The sequence below is a fragment of the Apodemus sylvaticus genome, chromosome 14 (assembly GCF_947179515.1).
Source record: "Apodemus sylvaticus chromosome 14, mApoSyl1.1, whole genome shotgun sequence".
In the NCBI taxonomy this organism is placed as follows: domain Eukaryota; kingdom Metazoa; phylum Chordata; class Mammalia; order Rodentia; family Muridae; genus Apodemus; species Apodemus sylvaticus.
Genome location: NC_067485.1, coordinates 52,406,585 through 52,433,083, shown reverse-complemented (window position 1 = coordinate 52,433,083; position 26,499 = coordinate 52,406,585). Strand labels below are relative to the sequence as shown.

The following is a 26,499-nucleotide window of genomic DNA, read 5'->3' as shown; positions in this document are numbered from 1 at the left end:
AAGTAGACTATCATGTCATCTGCAAATAGTGATAATTTGACTTCTTCCTTTCCAATTTGTATCCCTTTGACCTCCTTATGTTGTCTAATTGCTCTAGCTAGTACCTCAAGTACTATATTGAAATGATATGGAGAGAGGGGGGCAGCCTTGTCTAGTCCCTGGTTTTAGTGGGATTGCTTCAAGTTTCTCTCCATTTAGTTTGATGTTGGCTACTGGTTTGCTGTATATTGCTTTTACTATGTTTAGGTATGTGCCTTGAATTCCTGTTCTTTCCAATACTTTTAGCATGAAAGGATGCTGAATTTTGTCAAATGCTTTTTCAGCATCCAATGAAATGACCATGTGTTTTTTTTTCTTTGAGTTTGTTTATGTAGTGGATTGCATTGATGGATTTCCGTATATTGAACCAACCCTGCATCCCTGGAATAAAGCCTACTTGATCATGGTGGATGATTGTTTTTATGTGTTCTTGGATTCGGTTGGCAAGAATTTTATTGAGTATTTGTGCATCGATGTTCATAAGGGAAATTGGTCTGAAGTTCTTCTTCTTTGTTGGATCTTTGTGTGGTTTTGTTATCAGCGTAATAGTGGCTTCATAGAAGGAGTTGGGTAGTGTTCCTTTTGTCTCAGTTTTGTGAACTAGTTTGAAGAATATTGGTGTTAGGCGTTCTTTGAAGGTCTGATAGAATTCTGCACTAAAACCATCTGGTTGTGTGCTCTTTTTGGTTGAAAGACTTTTTATGACCCCTTCTATTACTTTAGGGGTTATGGGACTGTTTAGATGATCTATTTGATCCTGATTTAATTTTGGTATTTGGTATCTGCCTAGGAAATTATCCATTTCCTCCAGATTCTCCAGTTGTGTTGAGTATAGGCTTTTGTAGTAGGATCTGATAATTTTTTTGAATTTTCTCAGTTTCTGTTGTTATATTTCCATTTTCATTTGTAATTTTGTTAATTTGGATACTGTCTCTGTGCCCTTGGGTTAGTCTGGCTAACCAAAGGTACTTCTATCTGTTGATTTTCTCAAAGAACCAGCTCCTGATTTTGTTGATTCTTTGTATTGCTCTCTTTGTTTCTACTTGATTGATTTCAGCTGTGAGTTTGATGATTTCCTGCCTTGTACTCCTCCTGGGTGAATTATATTCTTTTTGTTCCAGGGCTTTCAGGGGTGCCATTAAGCTGCTAGTGTATGCTCTCTCCAATTTCTTTTTGGAGGCACTCAGGGCTATGAGTTTTCCTGTTAGCACTGCTTTCATTGTGCCCTGTACATTTGCGTGTGTTGTCCGTTCATTTTTATTAAATTCTAAAAAGTCTTTGAGTTCTTTCTTTATTTCTTCTTTGGCCAAGGTGTCATTGAGTAGAGTATTGTTCAGCATCCATGTGTATGTGGGCATTCTGTTGTTTTTGTTGCTATTGAAGACCACTCTTACTCCATAGTGAACTGATAGGAGGCATGGGATTATTTTGATCTTCTTATATCTGTTGAGGTCTGCCTTGTATCCAATTATATGGTCGATTTTGGAGAAGGTACCATGAGGTGCGGAGAAAATGGTATATTCTTTTCCTTTAGTATAAAATGTTATATATATATCTGTTAAATCCAATTGGTCCAAAGCTTCAATTTGTTTCACTGTGTCCCTTTTTAGTTTCTGTTTTCCTGATCAGTCCATTGAGGAGAGTGGAGTGTTGAAGTCACCCACAATTATTGTGTTAGGCGCAATGTGTGCTTTGAGCTTTAGTAAAGTTTCTTTTATGAATGAGGGTGCCCTTGCATTTGAAGCATAGATGTTCAGAATGGGGAGTTCTTCTTGGTGGATTTTTCCTTTGACAAGCAAGAAGTGTCCTTCCTTCTCTCTTTTGATGACTTTAGGTTGAAAGTCAATTTGATATTAGAATGGCTACTTTGGCTTGTTTTCTGGGACCATTTGCTTGTAGAATTGTCTTCCAGCCTTTTTACTCTAAGGTAGTGTTTGTCTTTGACACCAAGGTGTGTTTCCTGTATGCAGCAAAATGTAGGGTCCTGTTTACATATCCAGTCTGTTAGTCTATGTCTTTTTATTGGGGAATTAAGTCCATTGATGTTAAGAGATATTAAGGAATAGTGATTATTACTACCTGTCATTTTTGATGTTATTTTTATATTTGAGTGGTTATCTTCTTTGGGGTTTGATGAAAGAAGGTTACTATCTTGCTTTTTCCAGGATATAGTTTCCCTCCTTGTATTGGCGTTTTCCACCTATTATCCTTTGTAGGGCTGGGTTTTTGGAAAGATATTGTATAAATTTGGTTTTTTCATGGAATATCTTGGTTTCTCCATCTATGGTGATTGAGAGTTTTGCTGGGTATAGTAGTCTTGGCTGTCATTTGTGTTCTCTTAGAATCTGTATGAGATCTGCCCAGGATCTTCTAGCTTTCATGGTATCTGGTGACAAGTCTGGTATGATTCTGATAGGTCTTCCTTTATATGTTCCTTGGCCTTTTTCTCTTACTGCCTTAATATTCTTTGTTTAGTACATTTGGGGTTTTGATTATTATGTGACAGGAGGTATTTCTGTTCTGGTCCAGTCTTTTTTGAGTTCTGTGGGCTTCTTGTATATTCATGGGCATCTCTCTCTTTAGGTTAGGGAAGTTTTCTTCCATAATTTTGTTGAAGATATTTGCTGGCCCTTTAATTTGTAAATCTTCACTCTCATCTATACCTATAATCCTTAGGTTTGGTCTTTTCATTGTTACGTAGATTTCCTGAATGTTTTGGGTTACAAGCTTTTTGCATTTTGCATTTTCTTTGACTGTTGAGTCAATGGTTTCTATGGTATCTTCGGCATCTGAGATTCTTTCTTCTATCTCTTGTATTCTGTTGTTGATATTTGCATCTATGGTCCCTGACTTCTTCCCAAGGTTTTCTATGTTCAAAGTTGTCTCCCTTTGTGATTTCTTAGTTGTTTCTACTTCTGTTTTTAGATCCTGGATGGTTTTGCTCAGTTCCTTCACTTGTTTGTTTGTGTTTTCCTGTAATTCTTTAAGAGATTTTTGTGTTTCCTCTTTCATGACTTCTGCCTGTTGACCCACGTTCTCCTGTATTTCTTTAAGTGAATTTTGCATTTACCCTTTATTGGCTTCTATCTTTTGACCCATATTCTCCTGAATTTCTTTAAATGGTTTTTTTTTTGTTTCCCTTGTCAGGGTTTCTACCTTTTGATCCATTTTCTCCTGTATTTCTTTAAGAGATTTATTTATGTCATTCTTGTGTTCCTCTAACAGCATCATGACCAGTGATTTTAAATCCAAATCTTGTTTTTCTGGTCTGTTGGGGTATCCAGGAGTTGCTGTTGTTGGAGAATTGAATTCAGATGCTGCCATATTGCCTTGATTTCTGTTAGTAACATTCCTACATTTGCCTTTTGCCATCTGGTTATCTCTGGTGTTAGTTGGTCTTGTTGTCACTGGCTGGTGCTTGAAGCTCCTGTGAGCCTGTAAAGCTATTTCCACATGCTGGATGACTGGATTTCCCCTGGTACAGATTGCTGATGTGCTGTCTTCCTCTTGGGTGCCGTTGGAACCCTGGTGTGTCTTGCCCCAAGCAATGTTATACTCAGGTTGTCTCTGTGAACCTGGTGCTGTCTGTCTGCTCCTTCCAGGAGTAAAGCTGGCAGATGCTGCGGGAACTTTTTCCATGTGCTGATCACTCTGCAGGGCAAATGACCCCTGACAGGGTTGGGACACCGACAGCCTGCAGAGCTGCCCAGGCCCTGGGTGTAGGCAAAAGTCTGGCAGACTGAGACCCAAGTGATGTTAGACTTAGGCTATGTCTGCATACCTGGCGTTGTCTGTTAGACCTGTCTGGCTTCCAGGAGCCAAGATGGCAGAGTGCAAATGTCCCCCCCACAGGGTTGGCACACAGACAGCCCGCAGATCTGCCCAGGCCCTGGGTGCAGGCAAAAGCCTGACAGGCTGAGATTCAAGTGATATTAGACTTGGGCTCTGTCTGCGTACCTGGCGCTGTCTGTTGGCTCTGTCTGTCGTCCGGGAGCCAAGATGGTGGAGCGAACAGACACTTTCTAGCCTACTCAACTGCATAGCCTAATGTGCACTCCATATTCCCAGCTTTGGTGAGTCATTCTGGAATAGGTTTTAGGTGATGCATGTTTTGGAGTCATTTCTGCTCCTGTAAGTAACCTCTTGTTCATATGCATCTAAATATCTCCAAAGCTATACTTTGTTGGTATTATTGTTTGGTCTGCTGCCAGTTTCCAATCTGGGATGAGCAGAAATTAGGATTCTGATATTCTCAGGACCAGAATCATGTAACACCCAAGAGTACATGAACTGCCCTGAGGAAAACAAGAAGTCCTGGAAAATTAGATGAAATTTAGACTTCATTAGTATTTTCTAATTAATTAATGTTATGTATATGAATGCTCTATCTGGATGTATATGTTCATGGCAGAAGAGTTCATCAGATCATATTTTAGATGATTATGAGCCACCATGTGGTTACTGGGAACAGAATTCAGGACCTCTGAAACGGCAGCCAGTGCTCTTAACTGCTGAGCCATCTCTCCAGCCCAAAATCTTTTAATTATATGAATTTAGAAAAGGTATTTTGGTGCTGCTATAGTTTGTACATAGCATATTCCCCAAGGCCTAAGTGTTAAAGACTTGAGTTCTGCAGTGATGTCATTGGGAAACAATGAGAGCTTTACAATGTGGAATGTAGTGAGAGAAGGTAGGTTATTAGGGACATTTCCTCAAACAGACTCTTGGCTATTTCTATTTATTTTAGTTCTTTTCTTCTCTCCATTCTTTGTCCCTTCTCCTATACTATCCCTCCCTCTCAGGCATGGGTAAACTGGATTTTTTCCTTATACTTCCCATCATGACATAGTATACCTTCATAGAACCAAATTAATAGGATTAATCAGTCATAGCATCTCTTCCTTTTAATTTATCTAAAATGTTACTACAGTAATGACCATATTGAGATAGATCTGTACCAAATATATACCTTTTCTAAGTAGAAGATGTAAAAAAATGATAATTAGTGTCTGGTACAATTAACACTATGCTCAAAGTAACTTTTATAAAATGAAGCATGTAATTGGGGACTTCCTTTCCATTTTAGACGGTTAGCTCATGATCATCATGGTAGGAAGCAGACAGATAGGGCATTGGAGTAGTATCTGAGAGCTTTATATCCTGATCTGCAGGCAGCAGGCAGAGACAGTGTAGCTGAGCCTGGGGTGGGTTTTTAAAACTACAAAGCCCACTCCATTGAAGTATGTCAAATACTTCTTCCAACAAGACCACATCTCCTAATCCTTTCCAACTGTTGTTCCACTAACTCGGGAACAAATATTCAAACAGATGTTTATGAGGGCCATTATCATCTAAATACCACAAAATTCATATTTTCTTATGTTTGTCAAAGTAATATTTATTACTAGAGTGCCTGTCCATAAGTATTTCTAGCGATCCTATTTTATTGATCAAATTATGCTACCAAGAGCAGAATAAAAAGGACCATGTAAAACTTGGCACTGAAACTCATGGGGTAGGAAGTTTAAAGTGCCTTTTTGTGAATTTATAGCACAATGGGCTTTTAAATAGAGTAATATGTAGAAATCACTGAAGAGACCCATGAATATACATGATCCCATTTCCACATATTTTAAAATTCATTGGAAAAAAATATGATGTATACAGAAATATCTAACTATCCTATGAAATATCAAGTGTGTGCTATAGGTGTATGCTCTATGTTAGTGGGGTTACTTTGCATTTCCAGCACCTTTACAGTAATGACCTTTCCTCCTAAAGAGTATTCAAGTTAAGTTTTGGATGTGTTGGACAGTCTTCCATTATTGGCACATTGGACATTACAACTCAAATATGATCAATAACTAAAATATCACTAAAAATACAGTCTCAATCCAAGCCTTAGAGTCATCTTACATCTTTAGTAGAACAAATAACAGAACACTGTGTGACAAGCAAAAGTTCAATCTTAAAAGACTCATGATTCAAATAGCAATGAATGCTTTTTCTCTGCAGGGTTCATGAAGTTTGGCAGGAGCTCTGTACCTGGGAAGAGATGTAATTTTTCCCCACTTCTCTATGCAGAAACGTCGAAGTCCATTGCTTCCCCGCAGAGCTGCAAAGCCTTCATAGGGAACACTTGATGTTCCTGTCACAAACTGAAGTAATCTCAATCTCTGCTCATTATTGAAGCGTTCCACTGCAGCCCAGAACCAGCGGATCACAAGGTGGCCATCATGATAACCTGGTTTTAAAAAAGAGATGGAGGCCAGGAGAGAGGAGGAAGAGACATGTTAGCTGAACTGCAACTTCAGATCTTTTGATTTTGCTAATTGTGGCAATTAGATAGGCAAGACTTAATTAATTTATATAACTTGGTAGGGTTTTAAAACAAGCAGATTTAGAATATAGCTCATTTACAAAACTGGGTATTTGAGAGGATTTCTCTGAGGTGTTTGCTTTTCATTTAAAGAATTGGCTGCAACCTAACATATCCCAGCTTTATGTGAATTTAAGTAAGGAACAAAAAGACTCAATATAGGCAAACCATCTATGTTTTCTTTGTTTTGATGTTTTAGCACTTGGCAACAACATAGCACAGGAGGGTCTAGAACTTAAGAACAGATAGAAGTTATATGCAAACCTGGCTGAAGGGGACAGGTTTCTAGAAGTCATGACTGCTCAGAGAGAAAAGCCTGATTCTATTACACAGTTCTTTTCTAAGTCAAGACTGGACATGGAGCTGCTTTAAGGCTCTTTTGAAGCAGATAGGCTTGTGAGAAGAAATTTAGAGAAATGATCGCCACTCAACACAAAGGTAAGAGGCATTGAAAGAGCGGGGAGATACATGTGGGTACAAATTGAGAAAGCTCTGTGAAGGAAGCAGGGTTTGAGTTTGGCATGGGAAGCGTTTATGTAGTAGAGCAAAGTGAGAGGGCATTCTGAACAGAGGAAATAATGAGAATAAGGAAAACATGAGGTATCAGGAAGTCAGCTAACAACTGAGTATCTGTTGAGGTCTGGGCCAGGGAGTTGCTGGGACATTAGAAGTCTTAATGGTTCAGTAGAAGCATTCATGTTGAATACTTTTGCTAGAAGTTTTCTTAACTGATCTGCATAGAACTTCCAGAGGACTTTTCAGGTGACTGGCTGAAGGAGGCTGAATTGGTATCCCATTCCATTCCCCCTTCTGTTATATTGGTTGGGATTTCTTTCTAACATTTTACCTAAAAGGAGGGTTTTTGAGGCTGAACTACTGAAAAAGTCTTCTGTGAGTAATAAGACTATGTTTTAGGGAAAGATCTGATCTGATGAAAATGATGCTTTCAAAGTCTACATATGTACACATGTCCTACACTAATAATTTCTTAACAACAATCCCATGTCAAAATGCTATTTTGGACATATTAAGTTAAAAAGCATAAATTAAAATTCTTTGTTTGTACTTTTTCTAATATAGCTTTTAGAAAATTTAGTCAGTGCCAGGTGTGATAATACATGCAAAAGTTAGAAAGCAAAGGTAGGTGGATCTTTGTGAGTCTGACATCAGCTTTGGTCTACATAGTAAGTTCTAAGCCATCCAAGGCTAGAAAGTGGAACACCATCTCAGCAAGCAAGCAAGCAAGCAAGCAAGCAAGTAAGTAAGTAAGTAAGTAAGTAAGTAAATTCAAATGTACATATTGCTTCATATTCTGTTTCTAGTTTGGATGACTAGACTAAGAAGTCAAATGTTCTAGGAAAATATTCCCTACAGTCATCATATGGTAAGAATCACAATTTTTATTGTTAAGAAGAGAGAGAGAGAGAGAGAGAGAGAGAGAGAGAGAGAGAGAGAGAGTAGAGTGGAGGCAGGCCATGACCACATGGAGAGAGGGGGGAGGGGAGGAGAGCCCAAGGGGCAGAGAGGTGAGAAGAAACAATTTTGTACTGAAGTAAAGCTTTGTTTTATTTTGTTTGTTTGCTTGTTTGTTTTTTTTTTTTTTGGATTTGGTTTTTTTTGAGACAGGGTTTCTCTGTGTAGCCCTGGCTGTCCTGGAACTCACTCTGTAGACCAGGCTGGCCTCGAACTCAGAAGTCCGCCTGCCTCTGCCTCCCAGAGTGCTGGGATTACAGGCGTGCGCCACCACCGCCTGACTGATATAAAGCTTTGAAGGTTTAAAAAGTGATAAATTGGGCTCAGGATATTCTTTAGTGGTGTAGCATTTGCTGAAGAAGCACTGAGCCTAGAATCCCAGGCATTATAATCACAGTAGCAAAAATTCTAGATAATGGTGTGATGTACTACTATTTAGCTATACAAAGGGATGAAATACTAAAACATGTCAGAGCATGGATGAACCTCAAAAAATATGTTAAGTCAAAGAGGGCAGACAAGAGGACTGTATTTTGTATGACAGTATTTATTTGAAATTTCTAGAGTTGTTAAATTCCACAGAGGCAGAATAAAGATTTATGGTTGCCAGGTGTCTGCATGATGGAGACAAGGGGCAGATAAGAACTGCTTGATGGCTATCAGCCTTTCTTGAGATGGTGAAAGTATTTTAGAACCAGGTAGAAGCTATTGTTACGTAAGATTTTGAATGTACTAAATATTATTAAGTTCTTTATTTTAAAATAGCCAACTTTACATGAAGCCAACTTTATTTCAACAGTTTTTCTTTAAGACCTATATTATCAAAAGCACTACTAGCTCACCTCCCCGGTACTCAGTGTTATTCCTCCAGTCATTCAGGTCAATTTCAGCAGTTCCGGCGATCACCAGCTCCAGCTCCCTCGCATCAAACACTGAGACAAGTCTTGAGTCTACAACCTGAATGACAGTTGCAGCACACACACACACACACACACACACACACACCACAAATTCATGATTATTATTATTGCCTATCAGATTGGGAAAGTAACTATCATTTATAAATAATCTATTTCAAATATGCAGTCATTTTAAAATTTAAAATCATAGCAGAGTTCTGAATACTTATATCTTCAATTCTACTTGCTTGTTATAATCTTTATTCCCAGCTCTGGAACCTTAAATATGTAACTGTATTATAATCTCAAAATAATTTTTAAAATGAGGAAATTAGGTGCATCCTTTCCCACTGAAGTCAGCAAGGCATTCTTTTTGCTACATATGTGCCTGGGGCCTCGGACTATCCCATGAATGCTCTTTGATTGATGGTTTTGTCTCTGGGAGCTCCCAGGGGTCCAAGTTAGTTGACATTGTTGGTCTTCCTATGGGGTTGCCATCCCCTTTCAGCTCCTTTAATCCTTCGCCTAACCTTTCTCTAGGGATTCCTGACTTCAGTCCAATATTTAGCTGTAAGTATCTATATCTGTACCAGTCAGTTGCTGGCAGAGCTTCTCAGAGGACGCCATGAAGATTTGATGCTCCAGGGAAGGGGGATGTGGTGAAGAACTCCAGGAGTGGGCATTGGGAGTTGGAGCAACATTTGGGAAGTATATAAATAAAATAATTAATTAAAAAAGAGGCAAGTAGAGGTGGGGGGGAGGAACCTGGGAGGACTGGGAAATGAGTTTGATTGGGGTTCATGATGTGAAATTCCTAAATAAGCAATAAAAATGTTACGTAAAAGAAAATAAAAGAGGTAATTAGATCCTAAAGCATAGGGTTAAGCGCCCTGAGAAAAGCACATGATCCTTGCATTTCTCACTGAGTTTAGGCAGGAAGCTGATACCTGTGAAGCTGTTGGCCCTTATCAGACACTGAATCTGCCACTGTCCTGATCTTGGAATGCCCAGCCTCTAAGATTATGATAAATCAATTCCTGATGCTTAGAGGAAACTTGGTATTTGCTTTTCTTTTAAACTACAGAAGCCACAATAGTAGTTTGAGCAATTTTAGAACACAATCCTTAGTGGGATGGGAACAGAAGGAAAGTCCCATCTTACCACTTCAGATCTTTCCTGAGAGCAAGTTCAAAAGCAATTCTGACTTGATTGTAAATGAAGTAACATTTAAGCTCCCAAGTTACATTGCATGTCCTTCCCATGACATTATTATTCGTTTCATTCAGTCCCCTTCCTTTACTCCCCTCCCCCCCAATTTCCTTGTTCTCCTCTCTAAGGATTGGGAAGGACCTGTTGGTTAGAGCTCTGTGGTATGGCTTTACATCTTCTGCCAGATGTGCCAGTCCAGGTCAGCTGAATGTTTTCGGTGCTGCCTGTTTTAGACCAAATTAGTGGTGGACAGTAAATTAGAAAATAAACTTCCAAAGCGAATTTCTAAATTGAAGTATAAAGGCATCATTTTGGGGGCATGGGAAGTCTAGCAGATGTCCTGCTTTCTCAATTTACTGCTCAGCATGATGACAGGACAGAGATCTATGACAAAACTGACACCCAGGGGGAGTGGCTACTTCCCTCCGGTGTTTCTGCTTGGCTTTTTTGTTTGTTTGTTTGTTTTTTTGGTTACAGTGGCCTGGAGGAAATGTTATATCCACATAGCTACACAAGAAATACTGGATACTTCCTCACCTGGCACAGCAGGGCCAAGTCAATTACAATTTATTTGAGAATATTTTAACTTAGTGCTGGACTGGTATTCATACATAAAGAAGTCTGGTCCAGCCAGTCCAGCTAGATGCTTCCCACCCTCTGGGTACAAGACTATAAACCTGACTTCTTTCTCTCTGCTCTGAACTATTAAATCCCTGCTCCTCTTCCAGCTTCCAGGAGAGGTATAGGCTCCACTGCAAAGCACAGGGCTATGGCCTGTTTTCCTGGGCCACTCAAGGTCTTACCTCATAAAAACCCCTGACCAGTGCCTCCGTCTGTGGCACCACACCGCGCTCCACACGCCACTTCACCATCCTCTCAATGTACTCCTTCTTGTTCTTCTCAGTCACCTGCGTGTTGGCACCTCCAGACTTCAACTCTCTTTCTGTTACCTTTCGAATGGACAGGAGGATCATGATGCTTATCATTCAGGAAACATTTTTATCTAGGTTGGCCCCAGCACAAAATAGGCAGTTTTTCCTTCCTACAAGTTACTAAAGAAAGTTTCTGTTGTTCAAAGAAAATTCTTAAGCAACTTAGAAGAGCTACAATTTATTTATTTATTTTTGTACAGAAAAAAAATTCTTTCTTTTTTTAAAAAAAAGGTTAATTATGTACACAATGTTCTGCCTGCATGCATGCCTGGACACCAGAAGAGGGCACTAGACCTTATTATTGATGGTTGTGAGCCGCCACCACATGGTTGCTTGGTATTGAACCCAGGACCTCTGGAAGAGCAGCCAGTGAGTGCTCTTAAGTTCTGAGCCACCTCTTTAGTCTTAGAAACACACACACACACACACACACACACACACACACACACACACACACATATATTGGTTTTTTTGGATTTGTTTTTTTCGGAGACAGGGTTTCTCTGTATAGCCCTGGCTGTCCTGGAACTCACTCGGTAGACCAGGCTGGCCTCGAACTCAGAAATCCGCCTGCCTCTGCCTCCCAGAGTGCTGGGATTACAGGCGTGCACCACCACCGCCCGACAGAAACATATTTTTTAACTAAAGGGTTATATTGGAAACAAACAAGAAATAACCTGGGTTGTTCCTTAAGGTGGAAGGAGCCAAATGTCTCAACACTACAGTCAGATAATTGATGCCTCTATATCTCAATTAGGGCAACAAATTGCAGCTCTTATGTGGCAAGTTCTTATTGTATACCTAAAGAGAAGGACAGTAGATGTGGGTAGAAAGATTTGTTTTTCTAAACTGTCTGTTAATGTGGCTATGAAGCAGAGTGCAGAGAATCAGAGGGGTCTCCACTTAAAAAGGAACTCATGCTTTAAAAGACAAACTCACCAGCCAGGAGCTAGGGTCTGTGTGCTATCTTTTTGTATACTAGAGAATATAAAAATATATCTCATGTGTTTTTCTAAGCATACTTACATACATACATATATATATTACACACTACATATGTTCTTTAATTTCTTTTTCTCTGGAAAATATATCTTAGAAAATTTATACCAAATTAGATATAATTAACAAATATGAAGAGTTTCACACCTGTTTGACCAACAAATTTAATAGTATGCTAATAAATTCTTATAGAATCCACATGGGAATTTTTTGTGTTTTGTGTCAAGATCTATGCATTCTGGAGTACTAAGTGGATAAATGAAAGAACTATATGTAGTTTTGAAGATACAGAGATACTTTGTATCTTATGGTATACCTTAAATGTTTTCTGGTCCATGATTCCATTTGATTTTCAAAATTCCTGCATAGGGTAGAACCATGTCACAGTGACAGAAATAAGGAAGATGCTCTGGCAGGGCTATCAAGGAAAAAGTCCTGGGGCTGGAGAGATGGCTCAGCAGTAAGAGCACTGGCTGCTCTTCCAGAGGACCTTGGTTTGGACCAGTGCAAATTTTGTTATCTGATTTAAAAATAAAATTCCATTAACATATGATTCAGACATCCTATACCCTGAAATAGGATACATGTAATGCGTATGCAATCCAGGAATTAGCAGTAGGGACCAACCAGCCACTCTTGTTAGCAATGTTTATAATCACCACAAAGATGAAAGAAACATAGTTACTTGAAAGATCTAGAGTCAAAAATCATAAAAATAGAAATTGTATGGCATTTTCCAGGAGTTAGGGGTTGGGAGGAGGTGTTGTTTAATTGGTAGCATTTCAATTTTGAAAGAAGAAAAGTTCTAGAATTTGGTGGCCAAATGACGTGAATACATTTAACAATACTGAAGTGTACACTTCAAATTTTCTAAGATGGTCAAGGTTTATCCTATGCATTTACCACAGCGAACAACAAAATTTCTTTTCCAAGAACACACCACACAAACCTGTCCAAAAACTTCTTCATTAACAGTGAAAGTTAGATCGAGAATATCTGTGATGTTGTTGTCCTTCATCCACTGTAAACTCTGGTGGAATTCCTCGTCCAAGTATTCTAGGTCACTCAGATCACATGGCCTGGGAGAATTTAAAGGCAACAAGAAAAACTGAGTAAACAAATATGGTTTCCAGACCCCATTCCAAACATGATTGTGGGGCTTCTCAATAAACATCATAAGCTTTACAATTACTAGATACTTTTGAATGTATTGATCAAACAGTAATTGAATAGTTTTAATTTATTGAATAGTTTTCTTTTGAAAAGAAACTATTAAAATTTCAATAATAAATATGAAATGATTATTGACTCATAGGTACCTAAAAATCAAGCCAATTATACTCAACTGCTTAATACAATGTTCACAATGTTATGATTTCTACATATATGAATTAATATTCATTACTTGTTAATTTCTTTCTTATACCTACAAATGCCTTTTTATTGCACCAAAATGTATATATATATTCAGAACAAGAAACGATAGAAACTTAGTAGGAATGGTTGAAACAAAATTGGAAAAAAAGGCCAGAGACATGACGAAGGGCAGCACTGTCATCTTCCAGATAGGCTACATGGAACCATCCTACAATCACTTACAGCTTCAGGAGTCCCTTATAGAAGGGTCTTGTGAAGAAAGCATCCAGGAGGTACTGATGGATCAGAGCTAGGCCCAGGATACGACCACTGAATCTAAACCTGAAACATACATAAAGCAAAGAAGTTTAAGAGTTACTAGGAATTTATATTACTAAATAATTTAATTTATACAAAATTTTAAATGTAGCTTTATTCATGGCATTGGTAATTGGATCGATGCACATTCTTCTGCATGCTGACCTCCAGTTGAACCAGCACCATTTGTTGAAAGGGCTATGTTTTTTCCACTGGATGATTTAACTCCTTTGTCAAAGACCTAATGACCATGGGTGGGTGAGTTCATTTCTGGGTCTTCAATAATATTCCATTGATCTACCTGCCTTTCAGTGTACCAATCCCATGAAGTTTTTTTAATCACAATTGCTCTGTAGGACAGAGATGGTGATTGTGATGGACAGAAGTTCTTTTATTGATGAGAATAGATTTTTCCTATCCTTGTTTTTTTGTTATTCCACATGAATTTGCAAATTTCTTTTTCTAACTCTATGAAGAATTGAGTTGGAATTTTGATGGCAATTGCATTGAAATCTGTTTATTGCTTTTGGCAAGATGGCCATTTTTACTATATTAATCCTGCCAATCTAAACACAAATAAACAAGTGAAGGAACTAAACAAAACCATCCAGGATCTAAAAATAGAAGTAGAAACAATTAAGAAATGACAAAGGGAGACAACTCTGGAGATAGAAAACATTGGAAAGAAATCAAGAGTCAGATGCAAATATCACCAACAGAATATAAGAGATAGAAGAATCAATCTCAAGTACTGAAGTTACTATAGAAAGCATTGACTCAACAGTCAAAGAAAGTGCGAAATGCAAAAAGCTTGTAACCCAAAATATCAAGGAAATCCAGGACACAATGAGAAGACCAAACCTAATGATTATAGGTATAGAAGATTTACAACTTAAAGGGCCAGCAAATATCTTCAACAAAATCATAGAAGAAAACTTCCCTAACCTAAAGAGAGATGCCCATGAACTTACAAGAAGCCTACAGAACTCCAAACAGACTGGATCAGAACAGAAATTCCTCCCATCACATAATAATCAAAACACCAAATGTAGAGAGCTTCATTGGGATGCCATGCCACCTGGCAGGAACTTGACATTGACCAGTGTGAAGTTCCTCTCCCAACCTTTGAGCGGGAACTCCTGTGTTAGCCATAATCCATTCCACCTAGGGTGGACTGCTCAGGCCAAGGTGAAACCCATTGTTCTTCAAGGACTTGTAGTTTCCTAAGAAACACTAGCCACCTGAGGAGCAACCAGTTCTCCAGAGAAGTTTCCAGCCTTTGAGAGAAGGGCTCTCCCCTGCCTATATATTTGGAGTCCTCCATTAAACCTTGAGAACTTGAACAGCAAATGTCTTGGTCCTGCTTTCTTTTCACTGCCTTCCCATACATCCCCAGCTTCTCTTCAAGGTAACCTGTTTGATGTAAATGCTGGCAGTTACAATCAAATGTACTAAAAAAAGAAAGAATATTAAAAGTAGTAAGAGAAACAGGCCAAGTAACATATAAAGGAAGATCTATCAGAATTAAACCAGACTTCTCACCAGAGGCCATGAAAGCAAGAAGATCCTGGGAAGATCTCATATAGACCCTAAGAGAACACAAATACCAGCCCAGACTACTATAACCAGCAAAACTCTCAACCACTGTAGATGGAAAAACCAAGATATTCCATGATAAAGGCAAATTTTCACAATATTTTTCCACAAATCTAGCCCTACAAAGAATAATAAATGGAAAATGCTAACATAAGGAGGGCAACTACACCCTAGAAAAAGCAAGATAGTAATCTTTCAACAAACCCAAAAGAAGATAACCACCAAACATTAAAAATAGCATCAAAATGACAGAAAGCAACAATCACTATTCCTTAATATCTCTTAACATCAATGGACTCAATTCTCCAATAAACAGACATAGACTAACAGACTGGATTTGTAAACAAGACCCAACATTTTGCTGCATACAGGAAATGCATCTCAGTGTCAAAGACAAACACTACCTCAGCGTAAAAGGCTGGAAAACAGTTCTCCAAGCAAATGGTTCCAGGAAACAAGCCATTCTAATATCCGATAAAATAGACTTTCAACCAAAAGTCATCAAAAGAGACAGAGAAGGACACTTTATACTCATCAAAGGAGAAATCTACCAGGAAGAACTCTCAATTTTGAACATCTATGCCCCAAATACAAGGGCACCGGCATTTGTAAAGGAAACCCTACTAAAGTTTAAAGCACACATCACACCCCACACAATACTTGTGGGTGACTTCAACACCCCACTCTCTTCAATGGACAGATCAGGGAAACACAAACTAAACAAAGTCACAGTGGAACTAACAGAAGTTTCGGACCAAATGGATTTAATAGATTTCTATAGAACATTTCATCCTAAAGCAAAATAATATACCTTCTTCTCGGCACCTCAAGGTATCTTCTCCAAAATTGACCATATAATTTGTTACAAAACAGACCTCAACAGATATAAGACAATCGAACTAATTCTATGCCTCCTATCAGATCACTATGGAATAAGGGTGGTCTTCAAAAGCAATAAAAACAACAGAAAGCTCACATACACATGGAAACTGAACAGTGCTCTACTCAATGATACCTTGGTCAAGGAAGAAACAACGAAAGAAATCAAAGACTTTTTAGAATTTTTAAAAAAATGAAGGCACAACATAAAATTTATGGGACACAATGGAAGCAAAAACACCAAATGTTCTAAACAAAGAAAGAATATTAAAGGCAGTAAGAGAAAAAGGCAAAGTAACATATAAAGGAAGACCTATCAGAATCACAGCAGACTTTTCACCTGAGACTATGAAGGCTAGAAGATCCTGGGCAGATCTCATGCAGACTCTAAGAGAACACAAATGCCAGCCAAAACTACTATACCCAGCAAAATTCTCAATCACCGTAGATGGAGAAATTAAGATATTCCATGACAAAACCAAGTTTACCCAATATCTATCCACAAACCCAGCCCTACAAAGGATAATAGGAGGAAAACACCAATACAAGGAGGGAAACTTCACCCTGAAAAAAGCAAGATAGTAACCTTTCATCAAACCCAAAAGAAGTTAAGCAATCAAATTTAAAAAATAATGTCAAAAATGATAGGAAGTAACAATCACTATTCCTTAATATCTCTTAACATCAATGGACTTAATGCCCCAATAAAAAGACACAGACTAACTGACTGGATACACAAACAGGACCCTACATTTTGCTGCTTACAGGAAACACACCTCAGGGTCAAAGACAAACACTACCTTAGAGTAAAAGGCTGGAAGACAATTTTACAAGCAAATGGTCTCAGGAAACAAGCTGGAGTAGCCATTTTAATATCAGATAAAATTGACTTTCAACCCAAAGTCATCAAAAGAGACTCTGAGGGACACTTCTTGCTGGTCAAAGGAAAAATACAACAAGAAGAACTCTCAATCCTGAACATCTATGCTCCAAATGCAAGGGCACCCTCTTTCATAAAAGAAACTTTATTAAAACTCAAAGCACACATTGCACCTAACACAATAATTGTGGGTGACTTCAACACTGCACTTTCCTCAATGGACTGATCAGGAAAACAGAAACTAAACAGGGACACAAGGAAACTAATCGAAGCTTTGGACCAATTAGATTTAACAGATATATATAGAACATTCTATCCTAAAACAAAAGAATATACCTTTTTCTCAGCACCTCATGGTACCTTCTCCAAAATCGACCATATAATTGGCTAAGAGGAAAACTCTTAGCTCTGAGTACCTACAAAAAGAAGCTGGAGAGAGCATACACTAGCAGTTTAATAGCACACCTGAAAGCTTTGGAACAAAAAGAAGCTAATACACCTAAGAGGAGTACAAGGCAGGAAATCATCAAACTCAGGGCTGAAATCAACCAAGTTGAAACAAAAGAACTATACAAAGAATCAACAAAAGCAGGAGCTGGTTCTTTGAGAAAATCAATAAGAGAGATAAACCTTTAGCCAGACTAACCAGAGGGCACAGAGACAGTATCCAAATTAACAAAATCAGAAATGAAAAGGGTGAAATAACAACAGAAACTGAGGAAATTAAAAAAAATCATATCCTACTACAAAAGCCTATATTCAGCACAACTGGAAAATCTGGATGAAATGGTCAGTTTCCTAGACAGATACCAACTACCAAAATTTAATTTGGATCAGATAGACCATCTACATGGTCCGATATCCCCTAAGGAAATAGAAGTGATCATTGACACTCTCCCAACCAAAAAAAAGCACAGGACCAGATGGCTTTAGTGTAGAATTCTTTCAGACATTCAAAGGAGACCTAATGTCAATACTCTTCAAACTATTCCACAAAATAGAAACAGAAGCAACATTACCCTACTCGTTCTATGAAGCCACGATTTTGCTGATGCCAAAACCGCACAAAGATCCAACAAAAAAGAAAACCTTAGACCAATTTCTCTAATGAATATTGATACAAAAATACTCAATAAAATTCTTGCCAACTGAATTCAAGAAGACATCAAAACGATCATCCACCATGATCACATAGGCTTCATCCCAGGGATGCAGGGATGGTTCAATATACAGAAATCATCAATGTAATCCACTACATAAACAAACTCAAAGAAAAAAAAACCCACATGGTCATTTCATTAGATGCTGAAAAAGCATTTGATAAAATTTAGCATCCTTTCATGTTAAAGGTTTTGGAAAGAACAGGAATTCAAGGCCCATATCTAAACATAACAAAAACAATATACAGCAAACCAGTAGTCAACATCAAACTAAATGGAGAGAAACTTGAAGCAATCCCACAAAAACCAGGGACTAGACAAGGCTGTCCTCTCTCTCCACATTTATTCAATATAGGACTTGAAGTCAGAGCAATTAAACAACAAAAGGAGGTCAAAGGGATACAAATAGTAAAGGAAGAAGTCAAACTATCACTATTTGCAGATGATAGGATAGTATACTTGAGTGACCCCAAAAAACTCCACCAGAGAACTCCTACAGAGGATAAACAACTTCACCAAAGTGACTGGATATAAAATTAACTCAAGCAAATATGTAGCTTTCCTATATTCAAAGGATAAACAAATAAAGACTGACAAAGAAATTATGGAAATGACACCCTTCACAATAGCCACAAACAATATAAAGTATCTTGGTGTGACTCTAACCAAACAAGTGAAAGATCTGAATGACAGGAACTTCAAGTCTTTGGAGAAAGAAATGGAAGAAGACCTCAGAAGATGGAAAAAAATCTTCCATGCTTTTGGATTGGCAGGATTAATATAGTAAAAATGGCCATCTTGCCAAAGGAAATCTATAGATTCAATTCCCATCAAAATCCCAACTCAATTCTTCATAGACTTAGAAAGAGCAATTCTCAAATTCATCTGGAATAACAAAAAACACAGGATAGCTAAAACTATCCGCAACAGTAAAAGAACTTCTGGGGGAATCAGTATCCTGGACCTCAATCAGTACTACAGAGCATTAGTGTAAAAACTGCATGGTATTGGTATTGTGACAGGCAAGTTGATCAATGGAATAGGATTGAAGACCTGGAAATGAACCCACAGAATTATGGTCACTTGATCTTTAACAAGGGAGCTATAACCATCCAGTGGAAAAAAGAGATAGCCTTTTCAACAAATGGTGCTGGTTCAACTGGAGGTCAGCTTGCAAAAGAATACAAATTGATCCATTGTTATCTCCTTGTACTAATCTCAAGTCCAAGTGGATCAAGAACCTCCAACTAAAACCAGACACACTGAAACTAATAGAAAAGAAACTGGGGAAGACCCTTGAGGACATGGGCACAGGGGAAAAGTTCCTCAACAGAACACCAATAGCTTATGCTCTAAAATCAAAAATTGACAGACGGGACCTCATAAAATTACAAAGTTACTGTAAGGCAAAGGACATTGTCAAAAGCACAAAAACGGCAACCAACAAACTGGGAAAAGATCTTTACCAACCCTACATCTGACAGAGGGATTATATCCAAGATATACAAAGAACTCAAGAAGTTAAAATCTAGAGAGCCAAATAACCCCATTAAAAATGGGGTACAGAGCTAAACAAACTATTTTCATCCGAGGAATATCAAATGACTGAGAAGCACCTAAAGAAATGATCAACATCCTTAGTCATCAGGGAAATCAAATCAAAACAACCTTGAGATTTCACCTTATGGCTAGATCAAAATGGCTAAGATCAAAAGCTCAGGAAAAAAACAGGTGCTGGCAAGGATGTAGAGAAAGAGGAAGACTCCTCCACTGCTGGTAGGGTTGCAGTCTAGTACTAACACTCTGGAAATCAGTCTTGTGGTTCCTCAGAAATCTAGGAATGATACTTCCGGAAGACCACTCCTGGGCATATACCCAGAGGATTCCCCAGTATGTAATAAGGATACATGTTCCACTATGTTCATAGCAACCCTATTTATAATAGCCAGAGATGGAAAGAACCCAGATGTCCCTCAATGGAGGAATGGATACAGAAAATGTGGTATATATACACAATGGGGTACTATTCAGTCATTAGAAACAATGAATTCATGAAATTCTTAGACAAATGGATGGAGCTGGAGAACATCATTCTAAGTGATGTAACCCAGTCTCAAAAGAACACTCATGGTATGCACTCACTGATAAGTGGATATTAGCCTAGAAACTTGGAATGCCCAAGACATAATCCACATATCAAATGATGTCCAAGAAGAACAGAGGAGTGGCCACTGGTCCTGGAAAGGTCAGTGCAGCAGGGTAGGGGACTATCAGGACAGGGAAGTGGGAAGGGGTGGATTTGGCAACAGGGGGAGGGAAGAGGGCTTATGGGACTTTTGTGGAGAGGGGATCAAGGAAAGGGAAAATCATTTGAAATGTAAATAAATTATATCGAATAAAAAAAATAAAAAAAAAGAAATGTAAATAAAGAATATATCAAATAAAAAATAAATAAATAAAAAGAAAAGAAAAAATAAAAACTTAAAAAAATGTGAAGATAGCTTAGAGACATATACATTATGAGGAGTGGGAAGAAGCCTTCTCTCAGTAACAGAGTAATGGTGCAGAGGGTCCCAGAGTAAACCATCCCTAAGCGACATTCACACTTACAACCACTGACATTGCAAGGACTTCAAAACCACAGGCAGTAAACCTGATGATGTTAAACATGCTTGTAATCCAAACATTGGGGAAACTGAGGCAGAAAATCATAAGTTCAAGGCCAAAATGGGCTACCTGGTGAGACTCTGACTCTTATGGTTAGGTTAATAGTCAGAATGGAACAGTATAGAATCACTTGCGAAGACAGTATTAATGAGAAATTATCTAGATCGGGTTAACCTGATGGAAAATCTGGAGGAAAATCTGTGGGGGATTGGCTTTAATTTGCCTTAATAAATATGTGAAGATAAAGCTAGATGGCGGATGGTACCATTTTCTGGACTTCATGAGTATAAGAAGCTACCTGGGTACTAAGTAGTTAATTCATTTCTCTCAACTCTTGACCGTGGATGTGACATAACCAGATGCCTAACTTACTGCCACTTTGATTTTCCTGCAATAATGGGCTGTAACCTAGAAATATAACCCAAATAAAGCTTTTATCCCCTACATAGTTTTTGTCATAATGTTTTATCACAGCAATGGAAATGAAACTAGGACAGCAGCTCACAGAAAGAAACAATATTATAAGGCAAAGGTGTTTTCGTCTCTTTCGGCTTATTTTCTAGAATGGAATCAGACAAAGCAAACAAGGCCATGGAACATACGAGAAGGTCAATGAAGGACAAGAAGCTACAACAGAAAATAAATAAAAACCAACCAGTTCCAATACACCTCCTCTAGGCCACACAAGCAATCTTTAAATTCCAAGTGACATTTAATCTGGCATTGCTTACCCAGTATTTCCCAGCCATGTTTATAGTCTGTGGTCATGTTTATTTCTCTTTCCAGAATTAAGAAATAGAATCAGGCAGTGAATGGATGCCCATTTCCTTCCTCTGCCTAAGCTGGTCCTGAGTTGAGGGTCGATATCTAATTTTACAAACAAGGTTGAGCCCATGATGATAAACCCTGCAGCCATTAGTCCTGTTTTCTTATGAATGATATGCAGGCTATGATAAGAGTCTTCCTTGTGGCCTCTGAAACAATGATGAACACTCATGGAGTGAGAAACAGAAGAGGGCAGCAGCCACACTCACCCTGCTGGCAGCTCACAAGCATCTAGAAGCAGTGACTTGAGAATCTAGATTATGGTCTTAAAAATAGGATGGTGACAGGTTTTAAGGCAAGAGGCATTACAATCTTTTGCTGCTGGCATTTTGTGTAAGACAAAGACCCACTTCATCCAGATGTCCAGTAGTTATCTACCCTTTGTTGAGGATGGACACAGGGAATAGAACACTCATGAGTTGTGTGTTAATTCATTTGTCCCAAGGTGCAAGAACAGGATTAGAAAATAAAAGTAACAAATCCAGCATAACTGTTTTGTTCAGGTTACCAGAAGCCCAAAATGGACTTCACTGTTCAAAGTGGAAGAAGACTGCTCACTGAATTCCAGATAAGAGGAGGACTAGAAATTGTCAGTGTGACTTGGAAAGGAAAAGTATCAGAAAAAAAGTGGACTCAAAGAAAATGAAGAAAACCTTCAGAGGGGGGGAGGAGGAGGGGAGAGGGGAGCGGGAGGGACATGGGGAGGGGAAGAGGGAGAGGGGAAGGGGAAGGAGAGGAAGGAAGGGAGGGAGGGAGGGAAGAAGGAGGGAGGGAGAGGAAGGGAGGGAGGGGAGAAGGAGGGAGGGAGAGGGGGAGGGGAAGGGAGAGGGAAGGAGGGAGGGAGGAAGAGAGGGGAAGGGGAGGAAGAGGGAGAGAGAAAGAGAGAAGGAGAGGAAGGGAGAGGGAGAGAGAAGGAGAGGGAGAGGGAAAGGGAAGAGGGAGAGGGAGAGGGAGGGAGGGAGAGGGAGAGGGAGAGGAAGAGGAAGGGAGGGGAAGGGGAGGAAGAGGGAGAGAGAAAGAGAAAGAGAGAAAGAGAGGGAGGGAGAGGGAGAGAGAAAGAGAGAAGGAGAGGAAAGGAGAGGGAGAGAGGGAGAGGGAAAGGGAAGGAGGAAGGGAGGGAGGGAGCGAGGGAGGGAGAGAGGGAGGGAGGGAGGGAGGGAGGGAGAGAGAGAGAGAGAGAGAGAGAGAGAGAGAGAGAGAGAGAGAGAGAGAGAGAGAGAGAGAGAGAGAGAGAGAGCTTCAGAAGGAGACAACAGCCAGCTGAAAAATGTGCTGGAAAGAAGGAAGCCAAGCTGAGCCTGGTTCCAGAGGGGAAGACAAGCCTCATCTGAAAGGCAACCTACTCACTCTAGTGAGAAGATACTGGTGATCCTCACCACAAGAGAAGCCTCAAGGCCAGATGTGGCTCTGGTCAACACAGTGACTTTTCTAGTGGAATAGGTCAGCACTGGAGGGGAGTTCACAAGAAGGCTGTGGCTGGAGGGAATCCTTGTGTTGTTGTTAAACTGAGAATTTCATAAATGTATACAGTGTGTCCTAAGTATAGGTTCCACATACTTCCTTCTCCTCCAAGGCCACCTTCCCTTCTAACTTAAAGTCCTATTTTTATTTTTTAAACTTATTTCTCTTTTCATTTTCTAACTTACTTTTTTATTGGATATTTTCTTTATTTACACCCCCGGGAAACTCTCTATCCCCTCCCCCTCCCCCAGCTTCTATGAGGGTGTTCCCCACCCAACCGCCCTCTACAGCCTCCCCACCCTCATATTACCCTACCCTGGAGCATTGAGCCTTCACAGGACCAAGGGCCTCTTCTCCCATTGATGCCTGACAAGGCCACCATATATGGCTGGAGCGATGGATCCCTCCATGTGTACTCCTTGGTTGATGGTTTAGTCTATTGGAGCTCTGGGGGGTCTGGTTGATTGATAATTGTTCTTCCTACGGAGTTGCAAACTCTTCCAGCTTCTTCAGTCTTTTCTCTAACTCCTCCATTGGGTACCCCATGCTCAGTTCAATGGTTGACTGAAAGCATCCGTCTCTGTATTTGTCAGGCTCTGGCAGAGCCTCTCAGGAGACAGCTATATCAGACTCCTGTTGTCCTGCACTCCCTGGCATCAAAAATAGTGTGTGCATTTGGTGGCTGCATATGGGATGCATCCCCAGGTGGGACAGTCTCTGGATGGCCTTTCCTTTAGTCTCTGCTACACACTTTGTCTCTGTATTTGCTCCCATGAATATTTAGTTCAACTTTCTAAGAAGGACCAAAGCACCCACGCTTTGATCTTCCTTCTTCTTGAGCTTTATGTAGTCTGTGAATTGTATCTTGGGTATTCCAAGCTTTTGGGCTAATATCCACTTATCAGTAAGTACATACGATATGTGTTCTTTTGTGACTGGATTACCTCAAACATGATACTTTCTAGCTCCATCCATTTGCCTAAGAATTTCATGAAGTTATTGTTTTTAATAGCTGAGTAGCACTCCATTGTGTAAATGTACCACATTTTCTGTATCTATTCTTCTGTTGGAGGACATCTGGATTCTTTCCAGTATCTGGCTATTATAAATAAGGCTGCTATGAACATAGTGGGGCATGTGTCTTTGTTATATGTTGGAGCATCTTTTGGTTATATGTCCAAGAGTGGTATAGCTGGGTCTTTAGGTCCAATTTTCTGAGGAATTGCCAGACTGATTCCCAGAGTGGTTGTACTAGTAGTGATTGTAGAAGTGTTCCTTTTTTCACATCTTTGCTAGCCTCTGCTGCCAGTTGAGTTTTTAATCTTAGCCATTCTGACTGGTATGAGGTGGAACATCAGGGTTGTTTAGGTTTGCATTTCCCTGATGACTGAGGATGTTGAACATTTCTTTAGGTGCTTGTTTGCCATCCAAATTTCCTCAGTTAAAAATTCTTTGTTTACTTATGTACCCCATTTTTAAATAGGGTTATTTGGTTCTCTGGAGTAACTTTCTGAGTTCTTTGTATATATTGGATATTAGCCCTCTATCTGATGTAGGGCTGGTAAAGATCTTTTTCCAATTTGTTGGTTGCTGTTTTGTCCTATTGACAGTGTCCTTTGCCTTACAGAAGCTTTGCAATTTTATGAGGACCCATTTGTCAATTCTTGATCTTAGAGCACAAGCCACTGGTTTTCTGTTCAGGAAAATTTCCCCTGTGCCCATGTGTTTGAGGCTCTCCCTCACTTTCTCTTCTATTACTTTCTGCGTATCTGGTTTTATGTGGAGATTGTTGATCTATTTTCACTTGAGCTTTATACAGGGAGATAAGAATGCATCAATTTTCATTCTTCTACATGCTGACTGCCACTTGAACCAGCACCATTTGTTGAAAATGTTATTTTCCATTTGACGGTTTTAGCTCCTTTGTCAAACAAAGATCAAGTGACCATAGGTATGTTGGTCAATTCTATTCCATTGACTGCTTTCAGCTCAATGGCCATTTTTACTATATTAATCCTGTCAATCCATGAGAATAGGAGTTCTTTCCATCTTCTGAGATCTTTTTCAATTTCTTTCTTTCTTCAGAAACTTGAGGTTCTTGTCACACAGATCTTTCACTTGTTTGGTTACAGTCACAAGGAATTTTTTTTTATTATTTGTGACATTGTGAAGGGTGTTGTTTCCCAGACTAGATATGTAAACAGGACACAGAATTTTGCTCCATATAGGAAACATACCTCAGTGACAAAGACACTACCTCAGAGTACAACACTGGAAAAAATTTTCCAAGTAAATGGTCTGAAGAAACAAGCTAGATTAGCCATTCTAGTATCGAATAAAATTGACTTTCAACTGAAAGTTATTAAAAAAGATAAAGAAGAACACTTTATACTCTTCGAAGGAAAAATCCGCCAAGAGGAACTTTCATTTCTGAATATCTATGCCCCAATTGTAAGGGTACCCACATTCATAAAAGAAACATTACTGAAGCTCAAAGCACACATTGCACTTCACACAATAAGAGTGGGAGACTTCAACCCCTCACTCTCTTCAATAGACAGATCATGGAAACAGAAACTAAACAGAGGCACAGAGAAACTAACATAAGTTATAAACCAAATGGATTTAACAGATATCTATAAAACATTTCACCCTAAAACAAAAGAATACACTTCTCAGCACCACATGGTACCTTCTCCAAAATTGACCACATAATTGTCTCCAAAAAGACACAAAACAAACTTCAACAAATACAAGAAAGTTGAAATAATCCCATGCATCCTATCAGATCACCACAGACTAGGTTGGTCTTCAGCAACAACAAAAACAACAGAAAGCCCACATACACATGAAAGCTCAATGCTCTACTCAATGATAACTTGGTCAGGGAAGAAATTAAAGCCTTTTCAGAATTTAATGAAAATGAAAGCACATCATACCAAAACGTATGGGGCAAATGAAAGCAGTGCTATTAAGAAAACTCATAGCTTTGAGTTCCACCAAAAAGAAACTAGAGAAAGCATAAATTAGCAGCTTAACAGCATATCTGAAAGTCTTAGAACAAAAAGAAACAAATACACCAAATGGAAATAATCAAACTCAGGACTGAAATCAACCAAACAGAAACAAAAGAAACTATACAAAGAATCAACAAAACCAGGAGAAAATCCACAATGTAGATCAGCCTTTATCAAGACTAACCAGAGGGCACAGAGACAGTATTGAAATTATTAAAATCAGAAATGAAAAGACAGACATAACAACAGAAACTGAGGAAATAAAAAAAAATCAGCAGATTCTACTACAAAAGCCTATACTCAACAAAACTGGAAAATCTTGATGAAATGGACAATTTTCTAGACAGATACCAGGTGCCAAAGTTAAATCAGGACCAGATAAACCATCTAATCTGTTCATAACTCCTAAA

The 26,499-nt window shown here is 39.0% G+C and overlaps 1 protein-coding gene across 1 annotated transcript in view; it reads right to left on the bottom strand.

Moving 5' to 3' along the window:
* Hecw1 (HECT, C2 and WW domain containing E3 ubiquitin protein ligase 1) overlaps positions 1-26,499 on the bottom strand; it is a 173,439-nt gene that overhangs the window by 5,422 nt on the left and 141,518 nt on the right. The window contains exons 22-26 of the mRNA XM_052156837.1: positions 13,530-13,628; positions 12,880-13,009; positions 10,803-10,949; positions 8,734-8,848; positions 6,085-6,283 (exon numbers count right to left, since the gene is read on the bottom strand). Of these exons, the coding sequence (XP_052012797.1) occupies positions 6,085-6,283; positions 8,734-8,848; positions 10,803-10,949; positions 12,880-13,009; positions 13,530-13,628 (690 nt within the window). The remainder of the gene's footprint in view (positions 1-6,084; positions 6,284-8,733; positions 8,849-10,802; positions 10,950-12,879; positions 13,010-13,529; positions 13,629-26,499) is intronic.